Source organism: Periplaneta americana, chromosome 15, assembly GCF_040183065.1.
Source record: "Periplaneta americana isolate PAMFEO1 chromosome 15, P.americana_PAMFEO1_priV1, whole genome shotgun sequence".
In the NCBI taxonomy this organism is placed as follows: Eukaryota; Metazoa; Arthropoda; class Insecta; order Blattodea; family Blattidae; genus Periplaneta; species Periplaneta americana.
The window spans coordinates 92,260,178-92,277,547 of NC_091131.1; the positions used below are offsets into that span (position 1 = coordinate 92,260,178).

Here is a 17,370-nt window from a genome sequence, read left to right on the forward strand (position 1 = left end):
CGGTGAATGTAGCTAACATGGCATCGCATACTTAAGCAGTCAGAGTAAAGATTGAATAGCAGCAATTGCTGTCCATGTTCTATAAAAGGGAAAGAAGACGGTGCGGGGAGAAAAATGTTCTTTAAGCGGAATGTATAGATATATTTATGTATAAATTCATTTATTCGTTAGCCTAATGGCTGCTGAAGCATCCAGATTTTGACGCAGTAGATACAAATTCAAATCTCTCCATTGTCGCTATCATTAAAATCAATATAAATTAGGCCATACAAGTGTTCCATCTTCAAATTACACGTCTTCATATAAGTTTAACATCTAATCTGCCTAGAGATCTGTAGTTCTGTAACTTCTTTGGTATTTTATTTGTAGATATTTCCCATTACATGGTCTTGCAGTTTGTGTATATTTATTTATTACATCTGAATCATCTTTATTAAAAGGGCGTAAGTCAGGCAAAGTAAATTTGTGGGAAATTGAAAAAAAAATACTATTTTAGAGGAAAACTATCTGGAAATGTAATACGGCCATGTGGGTTGATAGTCTAGGTTAAGTTTCTTTTTTTTTTTTTCTTCTTTTTTTTTCGTTTTTTGAAGTAACTATACGCGTTATGTGGATATTTATGGTTTTATTGAGATTTAAAATAGGAAAAACGCCCTTTAAAAATCAGTTCTATAAGAAGTTAAATCAAATAAGGTACAGATATTTTAGTGATGTTCTTGAATTACTTTACTGAAAGTCATATATAATCAACAAACAAAATGTATAATAATGATAAATGGAAACAAAAATAGGAAACTATCATAAATAATGAAGATAAATCAGTCATTTCACTTGGGATGTACTGTTTTTCAATCATTCTACGTTGCATTGCTGTTTGTAGGCCAGCTGGAAAGATCTTCATAAAATGCCGTATGCTCACTTTGGATGTAGTGCTTCGTTTTTTCCAAGTCTGGGATTTCTTTTTCTGTTTTATTGGCACTTTTTGTGCTGGGTAGATTGGACTTGTTGGTGGAGGAACAGAATCTCGCTGAAGTCCATGAAGAAGTGTGGCTTACTAATCCATTGATATTACTGGATACTTTGATGTATCCAATTCTGTCATGTGTATACTCAAAGTCGAATAGACTACAGATTACAAAGTTGATTCTCTCATTTCTTTGTTTGTTCCTCGTTTCTTCAGAAACAGCAGTATTTTTGTAATGTTTCTTCTGTTTCCAGTTGTTCAGCTGTTCTCACACAACCGCCATTGCCAATTGAATAGTTTTAAAATGGCGTGTGTCAATGACTACCGCCCATTTAAAACAAATTGTGATTTTAACTTGCCTAAACAAGTTTGTTTTTATGATGAGACAATTTTTCATACCTCCGGAAAAATCTACAGAGACAATTATGGGATTTTGGGGTTGAAAAATTGAGATATTGGCGAAAACATGGCATTAAATCGGGTTTCGATCTGACGTTCTCCGGACAACAAATGTAACACATGTTGAGGTGTAGCCATGAAAACTCTGAGGATTGAGGTATGATTTGGTGAAAACCATGTCCCAATATCCAGCGTAGTTTTCAGTAATAAAAGTTTATAATCAGGGAAAGACTTTGTTCACTTTATTTGGTCTATATAATAGTAGCTGCAGGAAGATCTGTGTATAGACGTGTGTACTAGCAGTCTGGCAAAAAGGGTACTTAAATGCAGATTTTACAGTATTTTGGAATATTTCTTCTTCTTTTTTTTGCGTCCTACAGTTTATGTTCTATATTTAAACATTCCATCACTGTACCAATTCTTCTACTAGTTGTGAGTTGTGTCTCTTGGCTTCCCATCTCATCCTTTTCATCACTCTTTTAATTCTCTCACTTGTACCATATTTTTATTATAGACTTTGTCGATAATGAATTCTACTCTTTCTCTCTGGAATTTGAACCTGGTCTCCGGTCGCCCTATCGCTCCGACTAACGGCTTGTCAGCCCTGTATATTCCCGCTGTTAAACGGCGTGTTTAGTGTATTTATGTATTAGTACATAGATGTCACTTTTTTGTCTATAATTCTACCTCAAATTAATCAAGTGAATTTACGACCTGGTCTATCAGATAATATAGAAACCAGGAAGAGGACTCAAAATTGTACGCTTATTTTTGGTGTTTAATTTGGTCATATCGGATGGAGGCATGGGGGCTAAAGGTTGGCAGGGGGTGAAGAGAAATTGAATTGAAGGGGTAGGAGGGAGGCTGGGGACCAATTCATTTTATATATACCGCTACCTATACGTGTTAAGGGTGACCCGTTCACCCCTCTCTTCGTGTATAGGGTTACTACATTGGCAATTTTCATTTTTCAATTCAACGAGTCTGGGCGAATTTTATGACCTAGTGGCAATTATCGCGGTTAGCCGCGCAAGTGTGCTGGTAACGGGGAAAGCTGCAGCAGCCATTTCTCTCGCTCTCTTCCTCTCTCCATGTGTGTCTCTCTCCCTCTGTTTGTTGTAAACCTTGTTTCCAAGCGGCCAGCTTTTTTTTTAATCCAACAAACAGGTTGTGTAATCTACAAACTATACATACAACAAACTGTTCACAATTTTGTAAGAAGAAAGTAGAATACGGTAAGCCTTAGATTCGTGGTGACCTCACGTCATTTGAGTCCAATTCAGTCCCTTTAATAAGAATATGATACGATATCATAATATATGATATTAATTAATATATTAATAAAAAATTTGTATTGGATTTATAGTTTGGGTTTAAACATATTAAACGCTATTTAATATGTATTCACTCTCAATTTTAATTTTATTTTTGTCTTTATTGGAATCCCCTCCTGAGCACAAGTCTTACTCATTCAGGAGTGGGCTAGTTTATCTTTCATTTTGTTTATTAACATGTATTCATTTCAAACTTACTAGCAATAAAATAAAATAAATAAATATGATATGATATATGATATGATATATATGATATGATATGGTATGATATGATATGATATGATATGATATGATATGATATGATATGATATGATATGATATGATATGATATGATATGATATGATATGTTATGATATGATACGATAATGATATGATATGATATGATATGATATGATATATGATATGATATGATATGATATGATATGATATGATATGATATGATATATGATACTATAAATCAGAAATAGCCACTGTACTTATAAAATATGGCTACTTCGAGACTTTCAATATTGCAAATTTACGAAACAATCGCTGCTTTATTATATAGGATACGTAGTACAAGATTTCAACGCTAGGAGCACTGATTTACAATATTTGTTGCCATTAGTTATCGAATGCCCTAGTATATAGTTCTATTTTATATGTGTTAGTTTGATTTCTTATTCCTAGATTTTATAGATGCGTATTTGTAGGACACTTTGAGATAAAACAAAATGAATAAATCGTCTAATTATGCGTGTAAATACCGAACAAAAAGCAATTTTATAGATATAATTTTATTATTCCAGTCTTTTAAAGGTATTCAGAAAAATCGTACATAGAATTATCTCCACCGCAATGGATCATTGAGTATAATTTGCTTGTTTCGAGTGTAACCTATGCAGTTTGTACTTGTAAAACTTAAATGGTCACTGTAAAGCTTCTTTTGATGGTACACTGATCTTTCGCTTGGTCTGTATTCCAAGATTTCTCTTGAAGTCTAGAGATATATGTTCTGGCCATATTTTTGTATATTTCCCCGTTATTTCTAATTATGTTGTGACACTTTATTTATCTTCTAGTTTCTTTTCTGGTCTGTAACATTAACATTTTCGCCATTGTGACTATGTGAATAGAGAGTGTACTTCCCAACGAAACGGCCCGAGGTTCGATTCCCGTCATGGACAATGGAATAAATTTATCTTCCGTTCACGAGACTGGGTGTATGTTGTCTTGTGATTGCCCTGAGAAGTCTTTAGCGGTGACCCTGCGTCATGCCGATACCATCATAGTGAGATATCAGACACTTCCATACCCGAGGTACATTATATAATTGCCATGTATCTCGACTTGGGTCTTAAAATATTATTATAGTGTACAAAGATCCCTTGAATGTGTCATCCGAAATGCTTCAGTATCGCTTGTTATTGTAAGCGGTAACAAAAGCGGTTATAAAACATCGATGCGAAGGAGACGTTTCTAATGTAATAAGGAAAGGCTTTCTTGTGATGGAACGAGTAATAATTATGTTTGTGATAAAGAATGAGGATTTTCTCCGATGTACCCCGTTTCCCTCAACTTTACAAATTTTATTACATCAATACTCTTAATTTTGTTATGTTATAATATAAGTATTCCCATTATTTCATATCCGTGTCATCTCATAAAAGAATGTACAATAAAATTGCCCATGAATTCCGACGATATCAGATGAAATACCGGCCATATTCAACTCTCTCTCTCTTTCTCTTTTCTCTCTATTTGTTGTGCTGTTCATAGCCATAAACCAGTGAGTAACATCGGTGAGGCTTTGGGCGAGACCTAGTTCCTCAACTAAGGTTGGTTTTTCAATCTGGTGGCTGATAAAGGACTGCCTGACCAGTATCAACTTTAATATTGCATGACCACACGTAGTTCACTCATTTCACCCATATTTCCTTTCCGGAATTAAAAAAACAGCGTTTAATACGATACGGTAAAAACAAAAGAAATTACATATATTTAGATGCTGAGATTCGAACCCAAGTCTGCTGTATTTTCAGCCAGAAACGCTTTCACCCATTCATATTTTGAATTTTAATCATTTATGTATCGATTGTGTAGGGACTTGATTTTAATTGTTGCGTAATTGTGGCGCCCGAATAAAAATCTCTAAAGGATTGAGGGTGGCTTGGGAATTGAATACGTACGTTTTGAAGAAAACCCAATAGCCAGCTCCCATTCTTGTACCAATATGTGCGCAAATAATATACGAAGTGAACACGGCATTCAGCTGAACAAAATTTAATGGAACAAATGTCCCATTGAGCATTATAAATCACTAATATATAGACGCTATTGGTAAAGAAAGACCTTCGAATCGGTATGATAAAATTTATATAAAATATGTATATTTTTGTCTGACTGTACTATACATGTGCGAATACGTGTTGGCAGGAGTCAGCAAGGGAATGTGCATTGACCATGTAGGATTGTAGGCAAACACAAAAAAGGGGCACATCGACAATACCCCTAGGGTAGGAACATATTCATTTCTACTGCTCTCATCCACCAACACCCCCCCTCAAACTCACTCCTCTTCACCACCGACGAATGGGAGGTAAAAAAATAAAAAAATAATAATAAAAACTCAAAACTCACCACGAGTCTACACATACATATATAGTACTAGGTACGTTTAAAAAAGTTACTCATTGTTTATAAGCCTAATCAATATTTTGGAGGCTGGACAAAACATGTACGGACGGACATTGTTCTCAATGGTACCTAGGGGAACCGTTATTGAAAATGAACATTGATACAACGTCCACTGGAACCATGTGGGTCGTGTGGAGTCGTATGATGACGTCGCTCCCTCGCTCTCTGCGAGACGCAGCACAATGCACTCCGCAGAAAGGAGACACAAAACGCGGAAGAACCGGTTGCAACTAATATCTCTTTCCTCATTTTGTTTCAATGAAAGTTTACTGGAATAAAAGCGACAAAAATTATAACATACGAATTTTATTGTTAAGCTCCTTATTTGAATTCTGTTACCCAAAGTTGATAATATTGGACACTGCTATTGTTTCAAATTTGTACAGACTTCGAATTTCGAAGCAGTTTGGCCCCCTCTTAAACCTATCCTGAAAATATTTTATAAATTTATTCCATATGTTATCGTAATAGATCTTTCCCGGGAGTGAAAAGAAGCGGTCGGAGCATAGTGGTTATTACATCACTAGAGTTGTGCACAACCGGTTACGAAAAATAGAAATTATATAATATATTGCTATTGAACGCCTGGCGCTGTAGTCAGTATGCAAAGCTCTTCCGTCTCGCGGAGTGTCTCAGGTTTCGGTTTAACGAATATTCGATTTGTTTCTCACTTTTTGTGAGTGAAATCAAAGGCAGACTACATTGAGCCATGAAGGACTTTCAAGGGCCCTTGTAAGGACGCGATTATCATCGTGTATGCCTAACATTTAATTGATAATTCGTTTTCTTCCACTGTATTCAATCGATCATTCAATCATCCATCCATCGACTCTATTATTAATTCATCCATGGATTCATTAATCGATTCATTGACTGATTCAGTAATTCACTGATTGGTGCATTTATTAATTTATTCAGTAGTCATTCATTCATTCATTCAGGTACTACGGTTGGTATCGTCAAAAGCAAAACATATCTTCTTAAAAATGATTTATTAATGAAATAATGCATCTGCTTAGAGTAATTAAAAGGCATTAACAACTACAGTTTTAGAGGTATAGAATGTTTGCACTTATTTGCTCTTCTATTTAGTAAGTAATTGTAATTTATTCTATTCTTGCATTTCTTTATACACCAGATGGCAACATAGTTACTGTTCCATACTAAATTAATTTTTGTTATTTTGGCATTACACACTTCAAATATAGTCCTCTGCTATGTCAGCAATTCGTTTGAAAATCTTTGCAAGACAGCGGGCATCATTTGCAGTATCATTTCTGGACATCTCTCTCATTGATCAATCTATAAAACTCATTGGATGTAAATTCTTGATTGCAAAAGAATGCCTCGCTTCCACCCATCTTGCAATAGTTCAGTATGGTAGGACTTCTCTTCCAAAAGCTTCTTGTAATGCCGTAAAGCATTGGATTGCATTTTTTTACTCTTGCAACTTGGATTTTTATGAAGAATTTTTGTTCATACCTACTGAACATTTTAGGGCGATATTGAATGAATGAATGAATTTAGCCATTATGTCCCGTGAAGGGCAAAGACCTCCTATAAAAGGGGTGGCTCGTTATTACTCGCCTGGTGAGCCATTCCAGGCGAGATTTCACTTTGTCGGTCTGTATACCTTTAAAACTAATGTATACTATCTAGCACTAGTAGTCATTGTAACTATTAACACTATACACTGTAGCATTCCTAACCATTTCTAGTTCGTATTAGTTATAGTTCCTTCCACTGAGATCTGTCCGTTGCTTTTCTTGACCACTGTTTGCCCGTCGTCTTCACAAACATATCCGCCCATCTAAGTCGTGGTCTTCCCTGGTTCCTTCTTTCGATGTATGGGTCCCACATGATGGTCGCGTGCGTCCATCTTGAGTGCTCCATTCTCGCCACGTGCCCCAGCCCCCACTTTCACTTCGTCATCATGGCACGTTCTGCTGCAACGGATGTGTTGGCCAGTTTTTGTAGACTGTCGTTGGGGATACTTAATACAAATCAGTAACAGATTTTTTATATTCCACATTTATGCAATAATCGCTCCTCTATTACGTACTAAAAGATTTGGGATACTTAATACAAATCAGTAACAGATTTTTAATATTCCACATTTATGCAATAATCGCTCCTCTATTACGTACTAAAAGATTTGGGATACTTAATACAAATCAGTAACAGATTTTTAATATTCCATATTTATGCAATAATCGCTTCTCTATTACGTACTAAAAGATTTGGGATACTTGATACAAATCAGTAACAGATTTTTAATATTCCACATTTATGCAATAATCGCTCCTCTATTACGTACTAAAAGATTTGGGATACTTAATACAAATCAGTAACAGATTTTTAATATTCCACATTTATGCAATAATCGCTCCTCTATTACGTACTAAAAGATTTGGGGATACTTAATACAAATCAGTAACAGATTTTTAATATTCCACATTTATGCAATAATCGCTCCTCTATTACGTACTAAAACATTTGGGGATACTTAATACAAATCAGTAACAGATTTTTAATATTCCATATTTATGCAATAATCGCTTCTCTATTACGTACTAAAAGATTTGGGATACTTAATACAAATCAGTAACAGATTTTTAATATTCCACATTTATGCAATAATCGCTCCTCTATTACGTACTAAAAGATTTGGGATACTTAATACAAATCAGTAACAGATTTTTAATATTCCACATTTATGCAATAATCGCTCCTCTATTACGTACTAAAAGATTTGGGGATACTTAATACAAATCAGTAACAGATTTTTAATATTCCACATTTATGCAATAATCGCTCCTCTATTACGTACTAAAACATTTGGGGATACTTAATACAAATCAGTAACAGATTTTTAATATTCCACATTTATGCAATAATCGCTCCTCTATTACATACTAAAAGATTTCGATGCTCACCGCTAGGAGTGCTGATTGACAGCATTGTTGCCATTACTTATTGAATGCCCTGGTAATATTATCAATGCCATCATCATCTTCATTAAAAAGTAATGCAGGTGCTATGTAAGCCTATTGTTTTTGTAATTGTGAAGTGTTCTGAACAGCTAGGCAGCAAGGACTCACTATAATAACCACAGACCCCATCTGCATGCCTGTTTCAGGGTACGCCCCCATGAGCCCGCACCCAGGCTACGCCATGGCGGGGGTTCAGGCTGAGTACCCGGCCAACAGCTACACACCCTACCCGACGGCGGTGTACTCGTGCGGGGGCGGTGGCGCGGGCTACCCGGGGGCGATACCCACCAGTTACCCGGCGCCAGCGTCGAGTGGCTACTCCCCCGGGCCTTGCTACAGCATGCCTCCTCCCCAACACCCTCCGCCGCAGCTCGAGAAGGCCCCCAACAAGGACGATGGGTGAGTACAGCTCTAAGCGCTTCAGGAAACAGTTTATCGTGACACAAGACTGCAACACGCTGGGGATTACAGGAGAAGTTACCATATAATCAGTATTTCGTTGAGAGGTGACTGTATTATCTCAAAATACCTTTCTATTATAGATAGGTTACTGCCTTCTCGATAATTACTAGCAATAAAATAAATATTGTCTGTGTATGCGCCATGAAGGCCTACAGAAAATGGAGAAGTAGAGTTCTGGTACTTTCCTGATAACGGCGCTCCCTATATCTTACCTTACAAAGGTCTAGCTAGTACACTACTACTGGATTATCCAATTATCTTCTGACCGGAGCTGCAGCAGGGATTGTGCCGGCCGATAAGCTATCGCTTCCCGCCAGCCGAGCAGTACATGAGCCCGTGATTCAGCGGTTACTTGTTATACTAGAGTGGCTGTCTAATAAAATTCTATTGCACTTTAAAAGTTATGTACTTGCCTATGTCACACAAGAAAATACTAGAACTGCCTGCCTCCATTGCCCGCACATTTCTAGCATCTGCTTAGAAATTACCGATCACCTTTCTTAGTTCTCTTTGAGAAATTGAATTGATATTTTGAGGTTAAATCAAGGGATCGTGTGCACCACACTAATAATTTCTGGTCATGAAGGAGTTCCTTATGGAGGAGATTAGGTTTTTCGGAATTCCAATATCGGCAGTTTTGCGAATTAACACGGTGAATCCACGCTTCACCTGAAAATAAAATGAGATTAGGATCAATTTCTTCGTCATGCACTTCATTCAAATCCATTCACAAAATCTAATCCGAAATGCAGGATCACTCGGTTTAAGTTCTTGCACCAAAGTACATTTATAGGGTTTTAACTTAAGTAACTTCGTAGCCCTTTGTACAGAACCGTAAGAAATTCCCGTTTGCTAAGAAAGACAACTAAGAGATTTCTTAGGAGAATTTTCCAGGCGTTGTCCAATGTCATCAAGAATTTATTCTGTGAGCACCGTACATCGCCTTCTAAGCTTCTTATCTTAAACACTTCCCGTTTTCCGAAATTTATTAACTAATTTATGAATTGTATCACGACTTGAAAGTCGATCACCTGGAAATTTCTCTTGAAATAATCTCCTGGCATCACGAGAGGATTCAGTACGGAGATACGAATCGTAAATAAACACCCGATGTGGAATGGAATAATTAGACCTATTATTTGTAATTTATTCTTAGCAGAATGTACACGTGTAATTGCACTGTTCAAACAATACTAACTGTGTCACGTGAGAGTCAGGTCAAAACTAGTTAACCCCGTACTCCAACTTCCCCGTCCGGCCGTAGGCCTTATCGGCTGAGAAAGTATGAAAAGTAAGCTGTAATACCGGATGATCGACAATTGTGTCCAATAAAAGAAAAATAAATATCAAGTAAAATATTTATTGTAGTGCGAAATTATTGTACGTACAGTAATACAAATAACTGAGACTTTTAACTACAGTTGTAAATTTTTATGTGTGCTCTGTTCATTACACGACACACATCGAAACGATATTCTATTTCATTCCATGTGTTAGCAAAACATAAACTCCATGACTGAAGCTACTGCCTCCCATATTCTGCGCAGCAGAGTTAAAATATATCAAATTCTGACTTGATAGAGCAGTCCTAAACAAATCACCCTACTTGCGACGTATATGCAGCGAGTACGAGACCTGTATAGCCAGTGCCAGCGTTTTTGGCGCGTGTCCTTGAGTAAAAAGCCAGTCAGTGAGCACTTATTGCCAGTGTAGCTGAGAACGGTACCACCCAACACGTCGCGTCAGCAATCTGCCCACTGCGTCAAAGGCAAGACACTCGCACTTCGCGTTTCTGGAGTGTGTCTTTTAGTAGGCACACTGTACAGTCAGTGGCATCTGTTGCCTCTTCGGCTGAGAGTGTACCACCTCCTAAACAGATGTGACGTCAGCAATCTGCCAATCACAGTTGTCAGCTTTCTCGCCTACATTTTGTGGCAAAAATAAGATATTCGCTCTCAACGTCCCTAATACTTATTTCACACGCCAGAAACGATGGCACTGGCTGTACAGTAGTAGTAACGTCTTCGCGTCGTAGTGCAAGTGTAGCATGTTGCGGTAGAGTACGGAAAATACAGTGTAGAGCAATGGTTGTCAGCACTCGCTGAAATGGGTAAAGGGTAAGCGGAGCCGTCCCGTGTGCCCCGTCGTGCAGCACGGAAGAGGTAGAAAGCATACCCGCTAGCAGCTACGAATTCACCATGGTGCAGTGTGTTCTCCGCGAGTAAGAGACGTTAGCCCCAGGATGCTCTGAGCTGATGGCTGCTGGTGTAGAGGTATTGCGGTGAAATCTGTTCCTCTTGTAACAGTTGAGCTAATATCAGTTCATTGTATTCTGCACCAAGAAAAAACCTATGTGCAAAAAGCATTAAGTTCAAAAGACATTGCGATTGTATATCAAATGAAATTTTTGGAGCTCCAGTGTCACATGTTGAAAGATAAATGGAACAGTAGAGAATAGAGAACAGAGCCTAAGCTGTTACTTTTACAATGACTTTTCTCAGTCTTTGAGGACCATCCAGAAAGTCTGTTTCTTTGGGCTCGTTTACAAAAAAAAAACACAATTTCATGAAACGATTTATTGGAACAAATACAGCAATTGTTGAGCTACTTTTTAAACATATTCCCCACAGAATTGAGACATTTGTCATACCGTGGGATCAACTGTTGTATTTCTGTGTCGGAGAAGTCTACCTCTCACTTAATCCCATGCTGTGACAAATGTCTCATTCCCGGTGAGGAATATGTTGAAAAATAGCTCAACAATTGCTGTATGTGTTCCACTAAATCTTTCCATGAAATTGTGTATTCTTTCTGTAAACGGCACTAGAGAAACTTACTTTCTGGACGCGCCTCGTAGATTTCCAAGGCTGCATAGTCTCGTTGCACGTATGCTATATGTGTTTGGATCAACATACATATACAAACAACTATTTTTTTTCTAATTAAAAGTAATAAAATCAAATATAGAAGTTCCTTGGGAAACACGAACTTAACGCATAGTCTCAAATTAAATGTATCCCAGTCACTGCATTTGAACATTGAAAAACTGGTTGCAAAAATTACAATTAAAAAGTCCAGAAAATTATCACAATAAAATTAATCTGATGTGTTAATGTATAAAGATCACACTTTCTTGAAACAGAAAGTTATTTATTTTGATTCCGAGAGGTTAATGATTTTATTTTTATTTTGCAAAGGAAATATTATTGTCTCTGTATTACTGTGGATAATATACTGTATATACAGAGTGTAATACGATGTAAGTAAATAACTTGCGCAATCATCTTAATTTAATTAATTATAATCATATTTGCGAAATTGTCTAATTAAATATCTTGCGAGGTTTAAATTTCCTTTGGATAAATTCACTCGCAATTCGCACTTGTGAACTAATTTGTCAACAAAATGAGAACCTGTTGTTAGGCTTCTTCTTCTTCTTCTTCTTCTATGGTACAACAGCCTTCTTAGACCAAGACCGCCTCAATGATTCTCCTCCATCTGGTTCTGTCCCGCGCTTCATTTTTCCAGCGGCTTACTCCAATTGACTTCAAATCTTTTTCAACATCGTCGAGCCATCTTGCTGCTGGTCGTCCCACTTTTCTTACTGTGTAGAATGGGTCGGTAAGAGTGACTTTTTTACATGGGCTATCATCATCCCTCCTATATAGATGGCCTAGCCATCTCAGTCTGTTGGCCTTGATCACTTTAATTATATTCGCATCATTATACAAATTGTATAATTCAGTGTTATATCTGATACGCCAGGTACCCCCTTCATTTACTGGGCCATAAATTTTTCTTAACACTTTCTTTTCGAATACCATTAACCTTTCTATATTTTCTTTACTCAAGGTCCAACTCTCTGATCCATATAATAGACTGGTCTAATCAATGTTTTATATAGCCTACATTTTGTTTTTATGCTAAGAAAGCGGGACTGGAGTTGCTTCTTTAATGCATAATAACATTTGTTTGCCATCTTAATTCTTGAGTTTATGTCTACTGTTACACTATTATCATTTGTTATGATAGTTCCCAGGTATTTAAATTGTGTCACATTTTCAAATTTATATTCATGAAAAGTGATATGTTTTTCCTTTCCTTGTGTTCTTCCAGTCTGTAAGTACTTAGTCTTACCTTCATTAACTGTTAGTCCCATCTTCTTAGCTGCTATTTCTAATTTACTAAATGCTTCTCTTACCACCCTTTCGGATCGACCAATTATGTCTATATCATCCGCATATGCTAACAGTTGTATAGACTTATTAAATATGGTTCCTCGTGTATCTATCTCTGACTCTCTGATCACCTTTTCGAGGGCTAAATTAAAAAGCAGACATGACAAAGCATCACCTTGCCGGAGTCCTTTGCGTGTCACAAATTCTTCAGTCAATTGATTTTGAATCCTTACCTTACATCTAACATTTTTAAGCGTAGCTTTCGTAAGATTTATCAATTTTCCTGGAATTTCAAATTCCTCCATTTGTTAGGCCTCTATCGTAGGTAAAACCATGAATGATGTTCATTCGGCAAGAAACAAACAGCACGAGTAGTATTTTTTTTAGACTATTTCACGAATATTATATGCAGAGTGGGAGGGACATACGTGTAAATATTTTTAGAAGTAAACGGAAATAGTATACCTACTGAATCACATTATGTAACAAATTTCTCAATCTTCGAAGTTATTTTTTTAGACATGAAAAAATACTATGTTTTTAGGTTAGTTAATACTTCCAGGCGATTTATTTTCTTTACGAACGCGGAGGTCTAAAAGGCAAACATTCTGATGGGGGCAGATAAAGTTATTTTTTTCTTTCACCGTGTTAATAATGTCAAAAGAAGTACTTATACAAATTTTGGCCACTCGACCGCAATTACGAGAGCGGTAAAAAAATAAGTTCACCAGGGACAGAAAGAAAGCACAATTTCATTGGAAAAATTTATTGGAACAGACACAGCAATTGTTGAGCTATTTTTCAGCATATTCCCCACCGGAACTGAGACATTTGTCATATCAGGGGGTCGACAGAGAGATGCAGATGGCTGTTAAACGTTGGTTCCGATCCCAGGAGGCTGTCTTCTACGATACAATTATATAAAAATTGACCCCATGATACGACAAATGTCTCATATTCCGGTGGGAGATATGTTTACAAATATCGCAACAATTGCTGTATCTATTTCAATAAATCTTTCCATGTAATTATGCTTTCTTTCTGTAAGTGGCCCCAGAGTAAATCACTTTCTGGACGGGCTAGTAATTGCGGTCGAGTGGCCAAAATTTGTATAAATATTATTTGGACATTATTAACACGGTGGAAGAAAAACAATAACTTTATCTACCTTCTTCAGAATGTTTGCTTGCAAGCTTGTGGGAGATGTCTACTGTCCAGGCTTACCGCGAAGGTCATCCAAACACAATCATCTTTTTACATTAACACATGTGATTACATTCATGATTTATTTTCTGTTATAATACTTCGAATTTATGCTAGAATGTAATAATGATATCGAAAGACATGCGTGTAATCTAAACTGACAGGCGTTTCGTAGTATTACCATATCCTAAAATACGTAACATATTTATGGGAAAACTATGAGGGCAAGGGAAAAAGTAAATAGGGCGTTATTTCACTTGCATTCTTCTTAAACAAACATCAAAATATTTGCACGTATACTCCTCCCACCCTGTACAACAATATAATAAGTTAGGTGTACAAATAATAATAATAATAATAATAATAATAATAATAATAATAATAATAATAATAATAATATCAGTCCTAGAAAAACAATACGTGCATTAAGTGTAGTAACAAACTCACGATCTTTCTTCATAGCCATTTTCTTTTCAATGCAACTAGATCATCATCGAATTTCGGGTTTGTTCGTGTCCCCTGACGTGTACGCCTCCAGATAAAATAGAAATTGAATAACCTATATAGCTCATTATTTTGTCGTTATTCCAAAGTTCCAATGGCACTGTCGAAAGTTCTTATACTATTAAATAGTAATAGGGATTAAAGATATTTAGATACCAATTTTTTTAACAGTGCGATTAATATGTCACGACATAATACAAGATGATGCTATCGGGCATCGATTCGTATTGATTCATCTGAACATTCTGAATGATGTTTTCGGCTTATCAACTGCAGCTGAACTTGAGAATTTGGGGTATGACTGACCTAATTTGTATGCAGATAGAAAAATGAATATTTTATTTCTATTGCTTAATAATGCGTTCTAATTATGAACTTGATATAAAGAAGCTATTAAAACAAAGTTGCAGAAAAATCATTCATAAATATAGCACAAATTATTTAAAACCATTCAAGATAAGCAACAAATAATTAAAATCCACAAGGCTTTGCGCTTCTGATTATTTTCTGTACCTCCTCCCGATCGGTCAGTCATTTTTGCTTTGAGCCACTGCAATTTTAATGTAATGTTGGTCACTATTGATTTCACAGAACAAAAATAAAACAAATACCTGTTAAGTGCGGTAATTTTTATGCTGAAATTTGTGTACGATAATTTTGCGTTGTTCTCTGATTAGTGGGTTCTTACATTCCAGTAATGAATGTATAAATCAAATAGTTTTTTTTTTAAATAACAGGAATAATATAAAGAACTAGTATGTGCATTCAGTATACAGTGTGATCCTTTTGAGTATGGATAATATTAATTTATTATTATAAAGCTATTATGATAGTAGGACATATTTCTTGCTGGTTATATTATGATTAAAAGATGGGAGTTTCCATATAGCCTATCACAATCGACATTGCGTAATCTGAAAGGACAAATGTAAATCGTAGATGATTAAAACGGCTACTACAAATCAACAGCGGGCACAATGTGTTCTTTGGTATGCTGAATTTGAGAGTGTTAAAAGAGTTCAAAGGGAATTTAGACGTGAGTATAGTATGCGTAATGTATCTAAATACGATTCCATAATGTTGTGGTATCGAACATTTGTAGAAACAGGTTCTGTGTTAAAAAAAAGGAGATCGCAGACGAAAGCCAGTAGGAGAAGCAGCTATCTCTTGGCTTGGTCCCCAAACTCCCCAGATCTAACCCCTCCTGACTTCTTCGTGTGGAGTTTTGTTAAAGACATTGTCTGTTTACATAAACCCAGGAATATTAATGATCTGAGAGTAAAAATTATCCAAGTTTTTCAACAAATCACCTCCCCCCCCATGTTATGTTATTTGTTGTGCAGGATACGCGATGGGGGTCATGTTGAGCTCTAAGGAATCTCTCATCTTTCAGTGTTGTATGCACAAAGTTTCAACAAATAAAGTTCAGTAGTACCTAAATGTTTTACGGTGTTTTTATTTTATCAATACCCAAACGGATCACCCTGTATTATTATAGAATATGTACTTACAGAGCTGGAAAAGTGATAGTACGATTTATTATTATTATTATTATTATTATTATTATTATTATTATTATTATTATATTTAACCTGCTATCAAGTGGAAGGAAAAGAGAGACGCCAGAAAATTTTTCAAAATTTACTGAATAAGGAAGGAAGTTGAAGATTAAATATTTGCAAAACACAAAGAAAACTAATATTACTGTACGGAAGTGAGTGAAGTCTGGACAATAAGTACGATACGTAGATAAGTGAAAATAACTTAAGTAGGAAAAATTAAATTATTGACGGAAAATGATGTTATTTATAAATTTAAAAGAAATGAATAAATATTTGACAAGCTGAAAATAGAATAATTTTAAAATGTGTATAAAATTATTGGACGAATTTTCAAAGAATACCTGATGAATTAAACTAAACAGAATTCCAAAACAAGTTCTGGAATAGCAGTCCATAGAGGAATTAATGTCATATTAATTTATAACTGAGAATATAGGCCTACCAATGTATTTGCGGAGGAATTGCTGATATTTACGGCCATCATGCACTCAGCTGTGCGATGAGCAAGGGTCGCATTCCCAGACATACATCACTCAATGATATCATTAAAAGATCTCTGACTTCTTGTGGCATCCCGTCTCTTTTGGAACCACCAGGTATTAGTCGCGCGGGTGGTAAGCGACCCGATGGTCTCACCTTAACTTCATGGTCTAGAGGAAAATCTTTAATTTGGGACTCCACTTGCGTTGACACTCTAGCTCCATCTCACTTGCCGAATACCTCCAACATCTGCTACTGAATTAGCCATGAAGAAAAAGTCAATAAATGTGCTCATCTTTTAGACAATTATATCTTTACCCCTTTTGCTGTGGAAGCCTTCGGTCCTTGGAGTCATGACGCTAAGTTTTTGGTGTCTCAATTCGGTCAAATTTTGGTCTCCATTACTGGTGATCGCCGTTGCACTACTTATTTGCGTCAACGCTTAAGTATTGCTATTCGACGCGGAAATTCAATGAGCGTTTTAGGTACTCTTCCCGAATCCAGCCCTTTGGACGAACTCCTCCTTCTGTGAAAATTATTAAGTTTTCTGTACGTAAATATTTGTATTTAGTATTATGAATATAATGTTAAAATATTGAATTTATATTGAAATAG

General features: G+C 36.1%; 1 protein-coding gene across 3 annotated transcripts in view; it reads left to right on the forward strand.

Moving 5' to 3' along the window:
- Positions 1-17,370, forward strand: part of LOC138715199 (platelet binding protein GspB) — a 1,124,434-nt gene that overhangs the window by 991,663 nt on the left and 115,401 nt on the right. For 2 of the 3 annotated variants that reach the window (XM_069847835.1, XM_069847837.1), the window contains one exon: positions 8,489-8,765. In XM_069847835.1, coding sequence (XP_069703936.1) covers positions 8,489-8,765 — 277 coding nt within the window. The remainder of the gene's footprint in view (positions 1-8,488; positions 8,766-17,370) is intronic. The other variant, XM_069847836.1, reaches the window with a different exon arrangement.